General features: G+C 42.1%; 1 protein-coding gene across 2 annotated transcripts in view; it reads right to left on the bottom strand.

Annotated features, from left to right (window-relative positions):
* Window positions 1-22,244, bottom strand: part of LOC309369092 (uncharacterized protein) — a 67,075-nt gene extending 44,831 nt beyond the window's left edge. Inside the window, exons 1-5 of one of the 2 annotated variants that reach the window (XM_081909741.1) lie at window positions 22,142-22,244; window positions 20,484-20,976; window positions 19,548-19,629; window positions 19,204-19,286; window positions 18,148-18,274 (exon numbers count right to left, since the gene is read on the bottom strand). In XM_081909741.1, coding sequence (XP_081765867.1) covers window positions 18,148-18,274; window positions 19,204-19,286; window positions 19,548-19,629; window positions 20,484-20,885 — 694 coding nt within the window. In that variant the 5' untranslated portion in view covers window positions 20,886-20,976; window positions 22,142-22,244. Of the gene's footprint in view, window positions 1-18,147; window positions 18,275-19,203; window positions 19,287-19,547; window positions 19,630-20,483; window positions 20,977-22,141 lie in introns of those variants that run through there. The other variant, XM_081909742.1, reaches the window with a different exon arrangement.
* Between the last annotated feature and the right edge of the window lie 867 nt (window positions 22,245-23,111).

The raw sequence follows: 23,111 nt of genomic DNA, 5'->3' as shown, positions 1-23,111 counted from the left end.
TCCTTGTGTATCTCTTCCACTAATACTTTTTTAAATCTATTAGCCAAAATATCAACAAATATTTTGTAATCCACATTGAGCAGGGATATGGGGCGGTAGTTCTTGTGTCTTTTCAGACTCAGTTTTCGGTATAAGGGTGATGTAGGCTTCCTTCCACGAGTCTGGCGCTTTTTCCCCTCCAAAATTTCATTACAAACCTCTTTTAGTGGTTGAATTAACCAGTCTTTCAAAGATTTATAAGATTTTGAGGTTAGGCCATCCAGCCCTGGAGATTTGCCCAACTGCATATTCTGAATGGCACCTTCTACCTCCTGTTCTGTAATTTTATGGTTCAGCATTATCTTATTTTCTTGAGAGATTTTTTGTAATCCATTTGTTTTTAGAAAATGGTCTATATCAACTTCTTTCTGTGGCCCTTGTGTATATAACTGCTTAAAATACCTCTGGAAGCATTTTCTAATTTCCACTGGATTCTGAATATTCTTTCCTTCCACTTCCAAGTTAGTAATTGTATTAAGCTTTTGTCTTTTTTTCATTTGCCAAGCTAACAATTTTCCACATTTATTCGCCGATTCAAATGTCCTTTGTCTCATTTGTTTGATTTTCCATTCAATTTCCTGGTTCATCATCTTCATATATTGCACTTGGTATAACTTTATGTCTCTCAGAATCTCTTGTGATTTTGGTTTTGCTCTTAATTTCTTTTCACCCTCTTTTATCTTTTCAAAAATTTTATCTTTTTTCTCATTCTGGGCTCTCTTCTTTATTGCATTCTGTTGAATCAGAAACCCCCTCATGACTGCTTTACTTGCGTCCCAGATTATTCTTTTTTCAATATTGGTATTCAAACTTATCTCAAAATAGTCTCTCAAAGTTTTTTGGGCCTTCTTAATAACCTCTTGATCTCTAAACAAGGTGTCATTCATCCTCCATCTGAAGGAACCGGTTGGTGTTTGCTTCATATCCATTTTCACAGCATTGTGGTCGGAGCAAGTTTTGGGGCAAATTTCCGCTTTTTGAATCTTAGGTGCCATTCCTCTAGTTATCCATATTTGGTCAATTCTTGTCGGCGCCGCTTGAATGGGGGATGTCGATGTCATTTTGGCTTCAGAAAAGAATGTTCCCTCTCTTCCTAAGGGGTTCTTAACTCTCCAAATATCAATCAAATCCATATTGTCAGTCAGTTCAATTGTCTAACAACACTTTGGATGCTACCCAGGGGCTTTCCTTTTTTTAAAAAAAAATCTTTTTTATTGAGTTTTCTTTACAGCTAACAAAGAACATTACAAAAAAACAGAAAAACAAAGAAATAAAATCAAAAAACACATACACCCCGGGGAAAAAAATAGAACATCGTAAGTTTTATAATAGACCTGCTATAGTTGTTAAGTTTTTATAATTTCTTTCTGTATAAGTCATAAATTTATTCCAATCATCAATAAACTTTGTATTTTTTTGGTTTCTAATTTTTTGAGTCATTTTAGCTAATTCAACAAATTCAAATAATTTGGCTTGCCACTCCCTCACTGTTGGTATATTTGTACTTTTCCAATTTTGTGCAATTAGTATTCTGGCCGCTGCTGTCGAATATTGAAATAAAGTTTTATCTTCTTTTCTTATTTCATCGCCAATGATTCCTAATAAGAAGGCTTCTGGTCTTTTTACAAAGGTGTATTTAAGTATTTTTTTTAACTCGTTATAAATTAAATCCCAAAATTTCTTCACCTCCTCACACGTCCACCACATGTGAAAAAAACTGCCTTCCTTTGTTTTACACTTCCAGCAGGCCTTATTACCCGTCTTATACATCTTATTTAGCTTAACTGGTGTTATATACCACCTATATATCATCTTTTGTACATTTTCTCTTATTGTAACGCTTGCCGTGAATTTTATTCCATTTTCCCATAATTTTGACCATTTTTCGTATTCTATATTATGCCCCAGGTCCATTGCCCATTTTATCATAACCTCCTTGATTTCCTCATCCTTAGTTTCCCACTCCAGTAGTATATCATACATTTTGGACAACAGCTTGGTTTTACTCTCTATTATTTCTATTTGGAATTTGGACTTCTTTTCATTTATTCCTACTTTTTTATCTTCCGTCCATCTTGCATTTATTTGATGATATTGTAGCCAGCCTGTTAAATTTCCTTTCAGTTCTTCATATGATCTTAATGTCCAGTCGCCTTCAAATCTCGTCAGTAAGTCTTCATAAGTCAATCTCTGTCCTTCCATATTTATTTTTTTAATTGTTAAAATATCTATTGGGGACAACCACTACGGTGTTTTCCATTCCAACATTTTTTTGTTTCTCTCCCAAACGTCATATAATGGGCCTCTAATAATGTGACTTGTGAAACCTTTATGTATTTTTTCTTTATTTGGCCATAAGTAAGTATGCCAGCCGTACCTATTGTTGAATCCTTCTAAATCTAATAAGTCTGTGTTTTCAAAAGTTATCCAGTCTTTGATCCAACAAAGGCAGGCGGCTTCAAAATACAATTTTAAATTCGGGACCGAAAAACCCCCTCTTTCCTTTCGATCCATAAGTAATTTATATTTCATCCTTGGCCTTCTCCCGTTCCAAATGAATTTCGTGAGTGTTTTTTACCGATCTTTGAATATTTTGGAGCCTTTAAGAACTGGTATATTTTGGAACAGAAACAACATTCTTGGGAGTATATTCATTTTTATAGCCTCCATTCTTCCTATCCACGAGAGTTTAAATCTATTCCAAACATCCACATCTTTTTTAATTTCCCTCCACGTTGTTGAGTAGTTGTTGTTGTTGTTTAGTCGTTTAGTCGTGTCCGACTCTTCGTGACCCCATGGACCAGAGAACACCAGGCACCTCTGTCCTCCACTGCCTCCCGCAGTTTGGTCAAACTCATGCTGGTAACCTCGAAAACACTATCCAACCATCTCATCCTCTGCCGTCCCCTTCTCCTTGTGCCCTCCATCTTTCCCAACATCAGGGTCTTCTCCAGGGAGTCTTCTCTTCTCATGAGGTGGCCAAAGTACTGGAGCCTCAGCTTCACAATCTGTCCTTCCAGTGAGCACTCAGGGTTGATTTCCTTCAGTATGGAGAGGTTTGATCTTCTTGCAGTCCATGGGACTCTCAAGAGTCTCCTCCAGCACCATAGTTCAAAAGCATCAATTCTTCGGCGATCAGCCTTCTTTATGGTCCAGCTCTCACTTCCATACATCACTACTGGGAAAACCATAGCTTTAACTATACGAACCTTTGTTGGCAAGGTGATGTCTCTACTTCTCAAGATGCTGTCTAGGCCTGTCATTGCCCTTCTCCCAAGAAGCAGGCGTCTTTTAATTTCGTGGCTGCTGTCACCATCTGCAGTGATCATTGAGCCCAAGAAAGTAAAATCTCTCACTACCTCCATTTCTTCCCCTTCTATTTGCCAGGAGGTGATGGGACCAGTGGCCATGATCTTCGTTTTTTTGATGTTGAGCTTCAGACCATATTTTGCGCTCTCCTCTTTCACCCTCATTAAAAGATTCTTTAATTCCTCCTCACTTTCTGTCATCAAGGTTGTGTCATCTGCATATCTGAGGTTGTTGATATTTCTTCCGGCAATCTTAATTCCGGCTAGGGATTCATCCAGCCCAGCCTTTCGCATGATGAATTCTGCATATAAGTTAAATAAGCAGGGAGACAAAATACAGCCTTGTCGTACTCCTTTCCCAATTTTGAACCAATCAGTTGTTCCATATCCAGTTCTAACTGTAGCTTCTTGTCCCACATAGAGATTTCTCAGGAGACAGATGAGGTGATCTGGCACTCCCATTTCTTTAAGAACTTGCCATAGTTTGCCTTGGTCGACACAGTCAAAGGCTTTTGCATAGTCAATGAAGCAGAAGTAGATGTCTTTCTGGAACTCTCTAGCTTTCTCCATAATCCAGCGCATGTTTGCAATTTGGTCTCTGGTTCCTCTGCCTCTTCTAAATCCAGCTTGCACTTCTGGGAGTTCTCGGTCCACATACTGCTTGAGCCTTCCTTGTAAAATTTTAAGCATAATCTTGCTAGCATGTGAAATGAGTGCAATTGTGCGGTAGTTGGAGCATTCTTTGGCACTGCCCTTCTTTGGGATTGGGATGTAGACTGATCTTCTCCAATCTTCTGGCCACTGCTGAGTTTTCCAAACTTGCTGGCATATTGAGTGTAGCACCTTAACAGCATCATCTTTTAAAATTTTAAATAGTTCAGCTGGAATACCATCACTTCCACTGGCCTTGTTATTTGCAGTGCTTTCTAAGGCCCATTTGACTTCACTTTCCAGGATGTCTGGCTCAAGGTCAGCAACCACACTACCTGGGGTATACGAGACATCCATTTCTTTCTGGTATAATTCCTCTGTGTATTCTTGCCACCTCTTCTTGATGTCTTCTGCTTCTGTTAGGTCCTTTCCACTTTTGTCCTTTATTATGGAAATCTTTGTACGAAATGTTCCTTTCATATCTCCAATTTTCTTGAACAGATCTCTGGTTCTTCCCATTCTATTGCTTTCCTCTATTTCTTTGCATTGCTCGTTTAAGAAGGTCTTCTTGTCTCTCCTTGCTATTCTTTGGAAATCTGCACTCAATTTCCTGTATCTTTCACCATCTCCCTCGCATTTTGCTTGCCTTCTCTCCCCCGCTATTTGTAAGGCCTCATTGGACAGCCACTTTGCTTTCTTGCATTTCCTTTTCATTGGGATGGTTTTCGTTGCTGCCTCCTGTATAATGTTACGAGCCTCCATCCATAGTTCTTCAGGCATTCTGTCCACCAAATCTAAATCCTTAAACCTGTTCCTCACTTCCACTGTGTATTCATAAGGGATTTGACTTAGATTGTATCTTACCGGCCCAGTGGTTTTTCCTACTTTCTTCAGTTTAAGCTTGAATTTTGCTATAAGAAGCTGATGATCTGAGCCACAGTCAGCTCCAGGTCTTGTTTTTGCTGACTGTATAGAGCTTCTCCATCTTTGGCTGCAGAGAATATAATCAATCTGATTTCGATGCTGCCCATCTGGTGATGTCCATGTGTAGAGTCGTCTCTTGTGTTGTTGGAAAAGCGTGTTTGTGATGACCAGCTTGTTCTCTTGACAGAACTCTATTAGCCTTTGCCCTGCTTCGTTTTGATCTCCAAGGCCAGACTTGCCAGTTGTTCCTTTTATCTCTTGACTCCCTACTTTAGCATTCCAATCCCCTATAATGAGAAGAACATCCTTCTTTGGTGTCACTTCTATAAGGTCTTGTAAGTCTTCATAGAATTGGTCAATTTCAGTTTCTTCAGCACAAGTAGTTGGTGCATAAACTTGGATTACTGTGATGTTAAAAGGTCTGCCTTGGATTCGTATCGAGATCATTCTATCATTTTTGAGATTGCATCCCAGTACAGCTTTCGCCACTCTTTTGTTGACTATGAGGGCCACTCCATTTCTTTTACGGGTTTCTTGCCCACAGTAGTAGATATGATGGTCATCCGAACTGAATTCACCCATTCCCGTCCATTTTAGTTCACTGATGCCCAGGATGTCAATATTTATTCTTGCCATCTCATTTTTGACCACCTCCAACTTACCCAGGTTCATGGTTCTTACATTCCAGGTTCCTATGCAATATTTTTCTTTACAGCATTGGACTTTCCTTTCGCTTCCAGGCATATCCGCAACTGAGCGTCCTTTCGGCTTTGGCCCAGTCGCTTCATCAGCTCTGGATCTACTTGTACTTGCCCTCCGCTCTTCCCCAGTAGCATGTTGGACGCCTTCCGACCTGAGGGGCTCATCTTCCAGCGTCATATCTTTTATATGCCTGTTGTCTTTGTCCATGGAGTTTTCTTGGCAGGGATACTGGAGTGGCTTGCCGGTTCCTTCTCCAGGTGGATCACGTTTGGTCAAAACTCTCCACTATGACCTGTTCATCTTGGGTGCCCTGCTCGGCATAGTTCATAGCTTCTCTGAGTTCTTCAAGCCCCTTCGCCACGGCAAGGCAGTGATCCATGAAGGGGTGTTGAGTAGTTATCCTGAATTAAAATTATATTTCTTGGTGTAATCCAAATTCCCAAATATTTTATTTTTTTTCGTGATCTTAATTCCGTGTTGTTTTTCTTATTTTTCTCTTTCTTCCTTTCCCAGATTTTTGGTCATCATTTTTGTCTTTAATCTATTCAATTTGAAGCCAGATAGGTTACCATATTCTTCTAGTAATTCCAGTGTTTTGTTGAGACTTTTTTGTGGTTCTTCCAAAGACAGCATCAAGTCGTCCGCATAGGCTTTTAATTTATATTCCTTTATTCCTACCTTAATCCCTTGTATCTCTGGTGTTGTTCTTATTTTATTCGTTATTACCTCTAGAGCCATGATAAACAGGAGTGGGGAGAGAGGGCATCCTTGTCTTGTCCCTTTTTCAATTCTGAATGTATTTGTAAGATTATTATTTATAATCAATTTAGCAGATTGGTTCTTATATATTGCCTCTATACCTTTCAAGAATTCGCCCTCTATCCCCGCTTTCTCCATACTTTTTAGTAGGAAAGCCCACGAGACATTATCGAACGCCTTCTCTGCGTCTATGAATACCAAAACTGCAGGTATTTCATTTTTGACTTCTAGGTATTCAATTAGATTTATAACATGTCTCACATTATCCTTCAAAAATCTGTTTGGAAGGAATCCTGCTTGGTCTTTATGGATTAAGTTTGCTAAACATTTTTTCAATCTATTTGCCATCACCTCTGCGTAGATCTTATAATCATTGTTTAACAATGATATTGGCCTATAATTCTTTATGTTCAATTTATCTGTGTCCGGTTTGGGAATTAGCGTGATATGAGCTTCTCTCCAGGATTCGGGTACCTTTCCTCCTCTTAAAATGTTATTCATGGTTTCACAAAGTACTGGTGTTAGTTGACTTTCCAAGGTTTTATAGTATTTGGCGGATAGACCATCTGGTCCCGGGGCCTTCCCTAATTTCATTTTTCTTATCGCGTTCTGGATCTCTTCTATTCTTATTGGTTTATTTAATTGAATTTTTTCTTCTTCTGTTATAGTCTTCCCACTATGATCTTCTAAATATTTTCTTGTAGATTGCACAATTGCTCCCCTCTCCCTTCCCAGCATGTTCTATTGGCTTCGTCTGGATCTTCACGTATTGCATACACTGTCCAGCCTTCTGGTCTAAGATAAGGCTTTTTTTTTAAAATTAAAAAAATTATTTATTTATACAACAAAGAAAAAACACACACAAAAAAACACAAATACCAAATTACACACAAATTACAAAAATAACCATAGACACATAATTTTCTTGGCAAACAATAAAACATCTATTGGTCTTAACACTAAAGACCCAACTTCCCGTCTGTTCCATATTTCAAATTCATATTACTTATTGCCAATACACTTTTTTCATAATTAAACTTATTTTCAATAAATCTAGTTTCTTCTATCTACCAGCAACTATTACTGAAGTTCCTCGAATGCTGCAACAGAATTGAAACTACTATATTTATTTTTCAGATATTCTTTGAAAACCTCCCATTTAGAAACAAATTCCTGTTTTGATTTATTAAGATAAGGCTTTAACATGTTCACACGAACCACCTGACGCCCTTCTTCCCTTTGTTGGATTATGTAATTTACATCACTCATTTTGGACACAATTTTGTATGGTTCCTTCCATGCTAGTTGCATTTTATTTCCTTTGGTTAGTCTCAGTAGCAACACTTCACTATTGGGTTCAAAAGTTCTTGGCCTTTTTGTCGTACCAGGTTTTCTGCTTTGTTTGGGCTGCCTCAAAACAATTAATTAAATCAGCATCCTCTTTCTGTTCTTGGGCAAAACTACGTTTTTGGTTTTTTGTAAAAGGAACCAGCAGGGCTTCATTTCTCCCCTCAGAGATCTGTTCTTCAGCTTTGTCTCCTTTGACAACAGTAGCATTCCCCTCAGCATCGGGTGACTGTTGAACCCCCTTGGAGTAACTACAAAAGAATTCTGTTCATGCTCTAAGAGATCCCATCCGATCAGCACAGCGGTGGGAATCTCCTCAGAAATAGCAACCTGCCACTGTCCTGACCAATCTTGGAACTTAACATGGATCTCTGCAATGGGTAATACCTCAGGCTGCTTTGAAATTCCTTTTAATCGCATAACTTTCCTTGGAATTATTTTGGTGGGACAGATTATCTCTGGGTGGACAATAGTGACTTGCGAGCCTGTATCTTTTAACCCTAGAAATCTCCTCCCTTCAATCCAAATAATTTCCCCAGCGTTTTTCAAAAAAGGTTGTCTTGTTTAATGGCATAGCAATGTGCCACTTTAGCCTTTAGCAGTGGACTCGTAATCTGGGGAACCGGGTTCGCGTCTCTGCTCCTCCACATGCAGCTGCTGGGTGACCTTGGGCCAGTCACACTTCTTTGAAGTCTCTCAGCCCCACTCACCTCACAGTGTTTGTTGTGGGGGAGGAAGGGAAAGGAGAATGTTAGCCGCTTTGAGACTCCTTAAAGGGAGTGAAAGGCGGGATATCAAATCCAAACTCTTCTTCTTCTTCTTCTTCTTCCCCGCCAAAACTTGGTTCATCAAACCTATGGTCCCTTATTTCATTTATTCGGTCAGCTAAGTTAGCGGCTTCTTGAAGTGATTTGAGGGTGTCTTTCCTTTATAAGATATTTTAATTGGCTGTTTATCATTTCATAAAATTGTTCCAGAGCAAACACTTCTCTGATTTTTGGAACGGAGTCTGCCCTCTCCTGTTCTAAGCATTTTGTGAGGTAGTTTGAGATTTTAGCCCCAAACTGAGCATATGTCTCCTCCCTCACTTTAGTCACACTTCTAAATTTCTTTCTCAGTTGTTCTAGGGTAATCCCAAACCTGGTATATATTAGTTGCTTAAACATATCAACATTTTTGGATTGGTCCTCGGTCATTTGGGCATAGATTTCAGCTAATGCGCCACTTATTTTGGCTCCAAGTATCTTCATCTTATCTTCATCTTTCACTTGAAAATCTTGACAAACTCTTTCAAATGATATAATAAAAGCCTCAGGGCTATCTTTCCCCTTAAACACAGGAAAACGCTTTAAATCTACCTTCACTTGAGTGTGACTAATGGTGTTATTACTATTATTTTGATCTTCCATAGCTGCTAATTCCAGTTTCCTCATCTCCAGCTGAAATTGCATTCTTTCACTCACTTTCCCTCTCCTGCTCAGCTCTCATTCTTTCGCTCTCCTGCTAAGCCCTAATTCTTTAGCTCTCACTTTCAGCTTTAATTCTTTCTATTTCTTGTACAGATCTAATCTTTTCTAATTCCAATTTATATTCTTGTTCTAACTTCCACTTTACAAAGTCTTCAGAGAATTTTGGACCTCCTGCCTCAGGTTGAATGTTAGTTACATTTTCTAAACAGTGCTCTCCCCTCTGAGGATTTCCATTCTCCTCTCCTTCAGAACTTTCATAAGTTGTTTCCCTCACAGGGTTTCTTATCTTTTTGGGCAGCATAATGTGTGAGTGAGAATTGTCAGTAAATTAACAAAATAAGAGAAATTTCCTCTCAGTACCGTTCCCTCTGGCTAGGCTTCTCTCAAGACTCTGGTCCCAAAGTTCTGCTATGGGTTTTCACTCTAACCCTTCAAGCTTACTGCCTCTGACCACGAGCCTAAACCCTCTGCCAGAACAGATTTTGAGCTCTCTTTTTCCTTGTTATTTTGGCTTTGTGGCTTACCTTGGGTATTTTACAACTACACACTCAGGCTAGGTAATCACTTCACAGATTTACCCTTCCCCCTCCAAGTGTATTGTTTTCCCCAACACAGGCGTATCTATCTGATCCCGCCTCAAACATATTGATTTGGATCCCACTGCTGCTGTCGCTTTTTTGGTGACTAGGTGCAACAATCTAAATATCCCACCACAGGGTATTGAATGGATTTCACAGGCATATTGATGTTATCCCACCGCTGCCAACACTTTTGTGGCGTTCACACAGGGTTCCTGGACGTTTGACAGTCTATTGATCCCTGTGCCACCACTGGATCGCTTCCCCACTGCCACCAACCCGTTTCTCTCAGGTACACACTGCATCTAGACAGTTGTTAACATTAAACCAAATAAACAAGTTTATTTTATAAGCATTAACAAGTTTATGGTTTCAGATAATTTTTCTTTTTTTAATGAATATTTATTAGCATTTTCAAAAAAGAACAACACATATAACAACAAAGACAAAGATAAACAAACAAAAAGAAAAAATACAAAAATACAAAACTTAAAAATAAAAACAATTAAAAACACCTGAAAGTTCAAATACTTAATTTCTTTTAACTTGTTGCTCAGACCTCCTCACACCTCCCCTTATTGTATTCCAATTTAAATTATTGGCTCAGCAAATCCTTAATTTACTTCTCCATTTTAACTTAATTTAATTTATTCTAACATATTGTTATTTTATTTTTCTTCTTTCTTCCATTTCCTCAATTTATATTTACAAACCTTATTTTCCTTTAATTTTAGCCATTTTTAAAAAAGATCAATTTTAACTTAACCAAATTTACACCTACAATATTTATACCTCATTATTTTTTCTTAAACAAAACGTATTTCCTAAAGTTGACCAAAATTTCCCTTCCACGTCTTTCCCAATTTCCATACCAATAACAAAGCAAAATAAAAATAAAACAAACTATATTTATATACCCTTTGGATTCCCAGACTCCACCCACCCTTTTCCTGGTTTCAGTCCTCAACAAAAATCCATCAGTCTCAATATACTGTTTAGCCTGGAGATCTCACGTCCGAGGCTCTCAATTCTCTCTCAGTTCCTCTCTGCCGGTCTTTTTGATAGTCTTTTATGTTAAACTCCAAGTCTCGAAGAAGCTCCAGCCCAACAGGATCCAAATCTCTAAGAAACTCCGGCCCAACAGGATCCATATTTCTACCAGCCAGACCTCCATTTTTAGTGATAAAGCTTATGGGGTACTTCAAATCTTGTTTTATACTCCTTTCAGGTCCAAATGTCCCGCAGGCTCCAACTTCCACCTCCAATTCAGGCCAGGCTCTCCACATCAGATTTTTATTTTCCTTTTTTGTCATCATGTCAGGCTTCAAAATGTTGCTCTCCTTTAACTTCTGCACAGTTTCAGCTCCTCCTTACTTTTCTTCAGGGACATCTGTCACCTGCTCCATATTGTCAAAGCTCTCCGTTTTCTCTATTTGTTCAATTGGATAGGCTCCTTGTTTCAAGTCCTTATCAGGTTCAACAATGTTCTTTACTGCTGAATCCAGAGCTGTAACATTTCATAGCCAAAACATCAGATTGGCCTCGTAACTTTCCCAAGAGAACAAATGCTCTGTCCAATTCAGCCTGAATTTTCCTTCCTCCAGCCTTTCCTGTAATGTCATTAAACCCCTCTAGGGGGATTTTAGTTCCTTAGTATTCCTTTCAGCTCAAGTCTAAAAGTCAGGTTATTTTGTATCAGCCCTTCCTTAGTTTAAACAAATTATTACAAATTAACCAACAGAAGCAACAGAAACTCACAGCCAACTTGACAGCTGTCAAACTTTCCAGTCTTTCATCAACAGGCTCTCTCGTGGGACATTCCCGGGTCCGGGGGGGTGAAACTTCAGCTCCCAAAATTAATCTTTTAATCCTCCAGCAAAAATTCTTATAATGTCAAAACCGTGAAATTAAAGTCTTTTACAAAAAAAAAAAAAGATTCTCTCGACCTTAGCTAGCAGGTCCTTTGCTTTAAATTGTTTACAAAGAGGGGGGTGGACTTCCTTTTTAACCCTTCCCCGCTCGTTCCTAACCCGCAAAATTTTTCTTTAAGATTCCAATTCCCGTATTACTCACGGGTTGCTGTTTTAAAGTCTGAATGTTCCAAGGAAAGTCAGCGCTCTCCGATAATGGCTCGCGGCTTCAGTCTGCAGATGAAGGAGTACTCTCAGCACCGCGCCGCACCCCGTCCCCGTTCCGAAGCCTTTAAAAAGGCTCCTTCACAGTTTGGGGGGGCACAAATGGTGCCCGCCGAGTCACTACGCTCACAGGCTTCTACGCCTGTGATTTTAAGGGTCCCCGCGTCGCCGCAGCGATAAGACCCGGTCTCTGCAGAGCCAATTCCCTCCGGAGCTCAGAGGGAACCCGCCATTAAACGATGGCGCCAACCCGGAAGTCCCGGTTTCAGATAATTTTTCTTGTCAGTTTCTTAACCTTAGTTTCATTACCGGCCTATACCTTCCTAATACCTTCTAACTGATTATCCCAGCTGCTTAACTGACTCCTCTTAACAGATTCTCTCACTCTCTCGCATCAAACTAGCCCAACCCCACAGACTTATCCTCCCTCTCCCTTCTCTAACTCCAGACTCACTTATTAACAACTCTAACTCCTCCGCTTGGGTTCCTATTGGTTAATCATTTTACACTTAGTTAACCCTTTCCTTATGACCCAGTATGATGCCATACACTTAGGAGGGCAAACGCCACAGGCCAAATTAAAAATTTAATGGAGGGGAGACGCCTAGGTCTTTAAATATTGGTGCATATTCCTACACCCACAGGTCTCAGGGTGGTTACAACATAAAAACACAAAACACCACATGTTCAAAAGGCATTAGATGTCAATCAGATAAACGCAAGGTAATAAAGGTGCGGATTTCTTAGCTCCTAAAGCTGTAAAATAGTTTTTCCGACCTTTGAATGGATTCTTTTATGGGAAGTGAGTTTGGAGCTTTGACTGAAGCTCTTTCCACATTCCACACACTGATAGGGTTTCTCCCCTGTATGAATTCTTTGATGGTAAGTGAGACTGGAGCTCTGACTGAAGCTCTTTCCACATTCTACACACTGATAGGGTTTCTCCCCTGTATGAATTATGTGATGAGAAATGAGAGAGGAGCTCTGACTAAAGCTCTTTCCACATTCCATGCACTGATAGGGTTTCTCCCCTGTATGAATTCGCTTATGGGAAGTGAGATCGGAGCTCTGACTGAAGCTCTTTCCACATTCCATGCACTGATAGGGTTTCTCCCCTGTATGAATTCTTTGATGGGAAGTGAGAATGTACTTCTTCCTGAAGCTCTTTCCACATTCCACACACTGATAGGGTTTCTCCCCTGTATGAATTCTTTGATGGGAAGTGAGATGGTAGTTCTTCCTGAAGCTCTTTCCACATTCCACACACTGATAGGGTTTCTCCCCTGTATGAATTCGCTTATGGGAAGTGAGATCGGAGCTCTGACTGAAGCTCTTTCCACATTCTACACACTGATAAGGTTTCTCACCTGTATGAATTTTTTGATGGGAAGTGAGATGGGAGCTCTTCATGAAGCTCTTTCCACATTCCACACACTGATAGGGTTTCTCCCCTGTATGAATTCTTTGATGGCAAGTGAGATCGCAGCTCTTCCTGAAGCTCTTTCCACATTCCACACAGTGATAGGGTTTCTCCCCTGTATGAATTCTTTGATGGGAAGTGAGATGGGAGCTCTGACTGAACCATTTTCCACATTCCACACACTGATAGGGTTTCTCCCCTGTATGAATTCTCTGATGGGAGGTGAGACTGTGGCTGTCACTGAAGCTCTTTCCACATTCCACACACTGATAGGGTTTCACCCCTGTATGAATTCTTTGATGTGAAGTGAGACTGCGGCTGTTACTGAAGCTCTTTCCACATTCCACACACTGATAGGGTTTCTCTCCTGTATGAATTCTTTGATGGCAAGTGAGATCGCAGCTCTTCCTGAAACTCTTTCCACATTCCACACACTGATATTGTTTCTTTCCAATGAGATTTTGTTGATGGGAAGTGGAATGGGAGCTCTGACTGCAGCTTTCTCCACACTCTAAATTTTTACGTGGCTTCTCCTCTCTGGGGATTTTATCGTGGTCACCTTTGTTCTCGATTTCCGACTCATCGTAATCTGCAATGCAGACAAAAAGGGTTAGAGCCTCAGAGAAGAACTGAAGGGAGTTGGGTGTGTGTTCATTACCTGTGTTGTTTGTCATTAACCAACATATTTATTATTATATTCTGATGTGTTGTTGAATGTTGGTTTGTTTGATATACAGTAGTGGAGAAGCCTTTGGAGAAAAATTTCAGAGGCTTGATGGCTCAAAACTCTGCTTCTTTTGGAGTAATATTATAAAATTATATATCAATGGAAAGATAATTTAATTTAATCAAGAATGCAATTCAAGAAAGTTTGTTTAATTACCCGTATTCTATCAAACATTATAGCGAAAAAACCAGAAAAAGGAAGCACAACTTGCTTAGGTTGACTTTTGTCAGTGTGTTACGTGATTGCTAACAAGTTGGTTGGTTTTCTGTCTTCTTTCATTTAGTGAGGTTGAACAACATAATAAAATTAAAGAAATGGCACAAAGAGTTGATTGGTCACCCAGAAAGCGATGTAAAATAGTACTATTAAGTGAACAGGGCTACAGTTATTAAGAAATTAGAAGAAAGATTGTGGAAAACATAACCAAAGCTGGCCTTTCTATATTTTTGAAGACGTATATGGAGACTCAGTCACTAAAAAATCAGACTGGTTAAGGCAGGAAAAGGTGCACAAAGGCAAGTGACGATCGAAGAATGGAGAGACTGTCCCTACATGACAGAAGAATATCATCTGGGTGTATACAAGATGACATGGTGCAATGTAATGTGAAGTTGAGTGCAAGGACTGGTCAAAATGTTAGAATTCTAAGGAAAAAGCCATTGTTATCTCTCAAGCAAAGCTTGAAAGACTAAACCCTTGTTAAGTGGACAGTGGAAGAATGGGACAGTGTTATTTGAAGGGATGAGACCCAAATCTCCTTGCTTGGTAGTGATGGCATGAAATACGCGAGGACAAGAATCAGAGAACATTTACATCCTACTTGCATTACACCGACCGTGAAACACCCAGATAGTGTGATGATCTGGGGTTGTATGGCAGCAAAAGGTGTGGGCAGAATTTGCGTCATTAATGGAAATGTAAATGCCCCCAAATACATAAAGGAAATAACTTAGCCCAAACTGAAGCGTTCCACAGGTGATATTTTCCCTGATACTGAAGCATGCATATATATAAATTTATTTATTTATTTATTTTTCTATTTCAACAAGATTCAGCTCCATGTCATGTTGCTGGTGTGTGCAAGCGGTGCTTTCAAGATAATTCTATTCCACTGCCAGAATGTCCTGGGAATAGCTCAGATTTTAACCCAATCGGAAGCCCAATTAATAGAGGCAATAATTCAGACTTGGTTTCACATTCTCACAGCTGCAGAACTAAAAACTTCATGGGAAGGCATTGTAAGGCCGTAATTAAAGCTAATTAATTAATTATGTCAATTAATTAATTTTAATTAATTAATTAATTTTAATTAATTTTAATTAATTAATTAATTTTAATTAATTTTAATTAATTAATGTAATTAATTAATTTTAATTAATTAATGTAATTAATTAATTTTACTGGAAGGACAGATCCTGAAGCTGAGGCTCCAATACTTTGGCCACCTCCTGAGAAGAGAAGACTCCCTGGAAAAGACCCTGATGTTGGGAAAGATTGAGGGCGCAAGGAGAAGGGGATTACAGAGGACGAGATGGTTGGACAGTGTTCTCGAAGCTATGAGCATGAGTTTTACCAAACTGCGGGAGACAGTGGAAGACAGGAGTGCCTGGCGTGCTCTGGTCCCTGGGGTCACGAAGAGTCGGACACAACTAAGTGATTAAAAAACAACAACGACATTAAAAGGTAAAGGTACCCCTGCCCGTACGGGCCAGTCTTGACAGACTCTAGGGTTGTGCGCCCATCTCACTTAAGAGGCCAGGGGCCAGCGCTGTCCGGAGACACTTCCGGGTCACGTGGCCAGCGTGACAAAGCTGCATCTGGTGAGCCAGTGCAGCACACGGAAACGCCGTTTACCTTCCCGCCAGAGCGGTCCCTATTTATCTACTTGCACCCGGGGGTGCTTTCGAACTGCTAGGTTGGCAGGCGCTGGGACCAAGCAATGGGAGCGCACCCCGCCGCGGGGATTCGAATCGCCGACCTTTTGATCGGCAAGCCCTAGGCGCTGAGGCTTTTACCCACAGCGCCACCCGCGTCCCAGACATTACTCCACAGAAAAGTGGTGTTATGAGCCATCAAACCTCAGAAACACACTTTCCACAAAAGGTTTCCACAATTTTGGCCACCAGTATAAGTTGTTCATTTTAAGTTAATGTTCTTTTAATATGGGATCAGAATATTATTATTGATGTTTCATGATTATATATGTGTTGGAAGCCACCCAGAGTGACTGGGGCAACCCAGACAGACGGGCAGGGTAGAAATAAAAATGTCAGCTTTGTTCCGGAGCTGACAGAGGCTGGAATGTATGAAAGCAGGCAAAGAGAGATAAGGACACTGGAATGTGAGCTGGAATGTGAGAGGGAGGAGGGGCAGCCGAGTGGCAGAGCTTCAGAGAACAGAGAGCAGACAGCAGATAGCAAAGGTCCACAAAATACCAATCTTAGCTCAGAGACAGAAGGGGAGAGGCCAGGAATAGCTAGCCCCAAAACTCGAAGGCACGAAAAGGTCAGTGAGAGGAGGGTAAAGAGCGGAAGCGAAAGGGTTTTTTCCCTGTTGGAAGAAGAGGAAGGGGCGGAGTTTAGACTTGGCAACTGCAAACTTGAAGTCAGACAGAGTGAAGGAGCTCCGGAGTGATTTATGTGTTTGAGCAACAAACCTGAGATAATTACTGCCGGTGTCTCGCTTCTGTGGGAGAGCCAAGCCATTACAAAAAATTATTATTATTACTACAGTGGTACCTGTTCTGGAAAAAATTAAGTTTGTAAACCGAGGTACCACTGTATCATCCTCATCCTCATCACTGCTACTACTACCTGAGATTCCATAAGCCTAGCTCTTCTCTGGGATGGATTTTGTTTGGCCCAGTCATGGCATCCTCTCCATCTCCAATGTCAGTCCTTGTTATGGCTTGGTCTCTCCCACAAACGTGAGATGACTCTGGCTGTTAATTATTTCAGATGTATTGCTAAAGCAACAAACTTGGACGGAGCTCCTCTACTCACCGTCCTCCCCACAAGTTGCCCAGAGTGAGCTCCTCCCCCTAACTCAGCACGGAAGCCCCCACCTTCTCTTCCAGTATCTTTAAATTCTCTTCCAGTATCTTTAAATTAGGCAGAGAATGCTTCCTGCATTCCAGCGTCTGACTCACTCCTGTAGCTCTCACACAGCTGTCTGTCACTCTGTCTCTCTTTTTCTTCTCCCCTTTGTTCAGAGCTCAGATGACAGTTCCTCTCCCCCTCCTCTCTGCCTTCCGCTGCTAACTCTCCTCTCCCTAGGCCTGCTTCTTCTCTGGCTGGCAGCACCTGAGCTTCGCTGCCAGTCGTCGCTTTGGTCAACCCAAGACTGACAAAAACAAAAACCTGAAGCTACTTATCTTTCCTAACAATTCTGAAGCTGACATTTAAGATGGCCTCGGAAGTTCAGACCAGCTCGGGGGCCGCTAGTGGCGCCTTGGAAGATGGTGGATATTAACATCTATCCAGCTCGCACGTGGTAATTAGAGGCTGATTATGGGGAGAGATGCAGTTTTCACCCGCTGTTGCCATAAATCACCCCTGAGTTCGGAAGAAGGAGGGGGTGAGGCACTGGGTGCACAACCCTCGGCGGGCCTCGGAACTCCTCCGAAGCTACTTCCAGGAGCGAAACAAGTTGCGTTACTTAAAAGGAAAAAAATTGGTGAAAGATAACCCACAGGCTTCAAGAGAGGCAGGATATTTTTATCTGCCAACAATGAAGAAGACTGAGACGGAAGATTACATCAAAGTACTACAGACATGGTATGTGGAATGGAATGCAACGGAACTGAAAGGGGGGGATGACTTATTATTTTGTTTGCTCTATGTGATTAACTAATAACCCTAACTAATAAGAAGAAGAAGTTCAGACCAGCCCAATTGTGGTAGAAAAAGGAATAATTTGAGGAAGATTGTTCAAAGAAAAACCTGTAATTTACTCTTTATTGTGGGGGTGTTAATTTCCCAGGTGTTACAGGGGGCGCTGTTGAGCTCCGTAAAAATAGATGAGGTTGGTCCCATAGTGGTATTTTTTGAATTTCCAGGCAGATATGACGATCCCACAGGGAGGCTTACCAAGAGAGGCCACGATCCCACGATTCTCCTCCATGACGTCCTTATGCAGAGCTCTCTGGTCAGGATCCAGCATCACCCACTCCTCGTCCGTGAAACGAACAGCAACATCTTGAAAGCACACTGGACCCTAAAAGAAAAAGTGAAATGTCCTCCTTTGAGACAGCAGAAATATGATCTGCTACACAATGCTCTGTTGTTTCCTTCCTGTACATTGCGGTGTCGTTTCAATAGGATTGCTTTGCTTCACATTTTAAATATGGATGCTTATTTTATTCTGCGTTCTAATAATGGGTATTCGTCTTTGTGCAAATAGGTGGTACTCCACAATGTATCTTCCAATTCATTCTGCCTACGCAAGCATTCAAATTTCCCCAATGGAAGGATCCACTTTCTCCTCTCCTCGTGAGCTGTTCTGGGGAGTTCCCTCCCAATGCCCTAGAGCCAAATTCCAGGAGTTCATGGGGGCATGGAGAGGGGGAGGAATGTGGAGCAAGCCCCATTTTGCAGTAGATGGGGCTGATTAGGTGAATCCAGGCCACTACTTGTTCTCATTTGTCCACTGTTTAGAAACCGATTTTAGCATTCAGTGATGAATCTAGAAATAAAATAAGCCTATTTTAAATGTCTCTAGCATGATCTAGCAGAGATTCCTGCATTGCACGGGGTCTCCTGGCTCTGAGAGACAAGCAGGGAGGGTGGCTTCTGGCAAAAGGAGAGGGAGCCACCTATCGCTCTTCCTTATGCTGACTCACCTCTGCCTCTCGACCTTCCTCTCCCACTCGCCTCCTTCCTCTTCTGCCTCTGATTCTGCACTGCATTCTGCCACAGAGTCTCCCAGCTCACTAAGCCCTGTAAGCCCTTCAGCTTCTGACACCTCATCTTCCCAGGCTTATCCCTCTTCCCCCTATCATTCTTCTACCTCCACTCCTTCGGCTCTGAGCTGTCTTCCCTTCCTGGTTCCCCAGCTGCTTCCTCCCGCCATTCCTCTGTGCCCAACAAGTCCATGACATTGCTCCATCCCTCAGCCTCTGTCCCCACAAGGCAGCTTCCCCTGACCTGATCTGGTTCCACAGCCGCTGCTTCCCTTCTGCCCTCATGAAAAGACGGATCAGGAGGTCTTGCCGGCATCATTCTGCCACCTGCTAGAGAAAAAAGGTAAACAGGATGCCAGGAGTGTTGGCTTCTCTCACAGGTGAAACAGGGCATCTCTAACTGCAGATGGGACTTTGAGAAAGCCTTTCCGGCTGAGAGCATTTGGACGTTTGTGCCCATTTCATATGTTTGTGGTGCAGAAATACGTCTCCCCTCCTCTGGACCCTTCTTCCCAACTGTCTCCCCCCAAAGCAAGATGAAAAGAACCCCCAGATGAGTTGGAAAACCAACAGAATGAGACTCCTTACCCAGTGGGCTCTCTCTGGTGTCCAACGGAGGCCTCTCTGCCTCACAGGAATCCAGGTCCATTTCTGCAAAGAGATCCTTTCCCTGAAAAAGAAACAAGGATTCAAAACAGAGAATGGGGAGAAATACTAGAAAGAGAATGGCAAAGACTTGAAGGGTGTGAGATCTCATTCCATGGATGCTTTCCCATAAAACGGATGGGCCATCAGCAGACCATTATGGGATGTTCTCTTTTTAAAAAAAAAATATTTATTAGGGTTTAATAAATACAGACAAGAGAAAAAACAAGCAATAAAAGAAAAAACAACAACCACAGTACATCAAGACACTAAAAAAGAAAAACATTTAAAAAGCAAAAACATTTAAGAAGAAAAAAACCCCCAGTATTTTCATGTCCTTCTCTTTCATTTGCTTAACATGATCGATGAGTTGCTCGAAAAAATGGTAAAACAAGGATGTGGCGAAGGGAAGGCATGGGGAAGTCAATTTTTGTTGTTTGTTTTTAATGTTTATGTTTGTTTTGTTTGTTCTTATTATGTGTAAAAACCAATAAAAATATTTTAAAAAAATAATAATTAAAAAGCAAAAACATTTAAGAAGAAAAAAAACCCCAGTATTTTCATGTCCTTCTCTTTCATTTGCTTATTTCCTTGACTTCCTCACACCTCCCTTTTTGTATTCTAGTTCAACTAGTTGTTTCAGCAAGTCCTTTCCCTCTTTCTCAAATTTAGTTCCGTAATTTATCTTAGCACAAGTTAACCTTGAATTCTACACCTTTACCCACAATCAATCTATTCTTATTTAATTCTTAATAACATTTCTACTAAAGCCATATAACATCTTCCCATAAAACGGATTGGCCAGCAGCAGACCATTATGGGATGCTCTCTGTCCTGTTTGGAGCCCCTTGGGAGTATCCAGAGGAAAGTCTCTCTCACCTGCTTTCTCTCCTCTGCCTGACTCAGGAGGAAACCTTCGGCCAGGGCCACCGCCTGGGAACTGGTCTCCGCTCCACATTCCCTCACCCAGCTCTCCATCTCCAGGGGAAGGACAGCCAGGAACTGCTCCAAGATCACCAGGTCCAGCATCTCAGCTTTCGTGTGCCTTTCCGGCTTCAGCCACTGGTGGCAAAAGTGGTAGAGTCGGCTGCAAACCTCTCGTGGTCCTTTGGCCTCCTGGCAGCAGAACTGCCTCAACTGCTGGCTCTGCACCTCTGAGCAGAGGGTGCCCTCCTCACTCAGGATCTTCTGCACTGGGTTTTCCCAGATTCCCCCACTGCTCCCAGTTTGGCTGCCATGGCCTCTTCGTGTTCCAGGGCCAGCTGAGTCTCGCTCATCCATCTGTGCTCTCAGGAAGCCTCTGAAAGATCGGAAGGAACCCTTTAGTCTTCTGACAAGTTCTGTCTGTTGTAATGAAAAGCTCAAGGAAATCCTACAAAGAAAATACATTGTTTTGTTACAGAATTTGTAGGTCAGAGGAAGCTTCCTTTAGCAAGCAAACCATGAGCTATTTTCTGAAGAAGAAGAAGAAGAAGAAGAAGAAGAAGAAGAAGAAGAAGAAGAAGAAGAAGAAGAAGAAGCAGCAGCTCTGAAGCTCTCCTAGAAAGAAGATTGCAATGCAAAATGTGGAGGTTCCTGAAAGGGGGGGGAATGGTTCCCTGAGGAAGCATGGATGAGTCTTGCTGGGAACCAGGACTGGACTGCACTACATCCCAGACCATGAGATATCTTTTTGAAAAGAAAGAGCAGGAAGAGGAGAAGAAATAAGTCTCTAGCCTTCTAGCAATGCAAAATGTGGATGCAACTGAAGGGATTTCTGGGAGATTAATCAACTTGGTTTCTGCTGCCTTCCAGTCAATGCATGAAGTCAGAACCGACTGAGAAGGGAGTCATTTGTATCTTGTGAAAAATGGATGCTTGGCTCTAGTGGGGGTCCTCACCCGGGGGTCCTCAGGAGTTGATCCCCCCCACTCCCCAAGTGGGGACATCTGCCTAAAAATTTAGACGGGTAATTTATTATTATTATTATTATTATTCTGCTAGATAGCTTAACAAACACACAGCCATTCATGCCAAGGTCCCTCCCATTTCCGGCTGGTTTGCCATCAACAATCCCTCGGGGACAGAGAGGATGTGGTCCTGGGATGCCATGCTCTGGGTGCGAGGGGATTGCTGCAGTGGCCTCCATGTTGAGCTGCCCTTGGAGACACTGGGAAACTGGTTTGCAATGCAGCAGCCAGAATATGGGCTGGGATCCCTCTCTTTGTTCCTGGCCTTTCTTCCCCACTTTACCTTCCTTTCTCCCTGTTGTTCTTTGGGGGGGGGGGGAAGCACATGTTCCCTCTGTTGTGCAATGAGGCTGAGCGATGTCACACAGAGTTAACGTCCCAGGGACTCCTTTGTTTAAAGAAGGGAGTTTTTTCTGAAGGGGGGGGCGGAGGGCCAAGTGAGTTTGGGATCCTCTGATCTCCAGGAAGGAGAGCGTGGCAGACCTGGCCCCTCCCGGATCAGGCCCCCCAGGCATCCTCCCCTGCTGCAGCCCTGGGACCCCCCCCCTCCCCAGTGCACCCTCTGGGGGGGAGAGAGAGGAGACTCACCAGATCCCAGGAGGGGACAGCGAGGCAGCCCTTGCAGGAGAGACCCCAAAGCAAGGAAAGGACTGGGGAGGGAGGGGCCTTGGCTCTGGAGGACCAGTCCCCTCTTACTTCCTGGCCTCTCTAGGAAGGCAGCTCACTTCCCTTTAACCCTTGCCAAGCCGAGTCCCTCCAGCTCAGCCCTCTCCCGCTTGGCAGAACCTCAGATTCTTGTTATTTTTTACGGATATCGGGGGGGGGCAACTGCCCCCCTGGCTACGCCCATGCCCAGATATCCTTTTTGGGGGTGAGGCTCTTGGCTGGACTCTGAGCATCTCCCTCCCTTGTGCAGAAACCAGAGGAAGAGCTTGCTGGGAAAAGGGCTTGGCAGGAGGCAAGGAAGCTCCTCCTTGAATTCCGGAGTGGAGAGACAGGAGGGGATCCCAGGGTCATCTAGTCCAACCCGAAGCAATGCAGGAATCTCAGCTGAAGCATCCATGGCAGATGGCCGTCCGATCTCTGCTGAGAAACCTCCAAGGAAGGAGAGTCCCCCACCTCCCAAGGGAGACCTTTCCCCTGCCCAACTGCTCTTAGATGTCCCTCAAGGCAGCGGGTCCTGAGTTCTAGCCCTGCTGAAACAATCGCACTGGCTGCCAAGGAGGAACCCAGCGATGTTCAAAATAAATTAATCCTATTCTCATCATAAATGAGTAATACTTTCTCATGCATGCTTTTTAGGCTAATAAAAAAGTATGCCATTTCCCTTTCCAGAAATGCTTAATTGCTAATTCAATGGACTGAAAATGGATTGTTGTTATTTTTATGTTTAGGGAAGCTTTTAATATTTGATGGACTATTGTATTTTAATATTTTGTTGGAAGCCGCCCAGAGTGCCTTGGGAACCCAGCCAGTGGGCAGGGTATAAATATATTATTATTATTATTATTATTATTATTATTATTATTATTATTTGATCAGGAGGGTGTTCTCCTTT

The sequence above is a fragment of the Podarcis melisellensis genome, assembly GCF_964234715.1.
Source record: "Podarcis melisellensis genome assembly, chromosome: 4".
In the NCBI taxonomy this organism is placed as follows: Eukaryota; Metazoa; Chordata; class Lepidosauria; order Squamata; family Lacertidae; genus Podarcis; species Podarcis melisellensis.
This window is presented reverse-complemented; position numbering and strand designations above follow the sequence as displayed.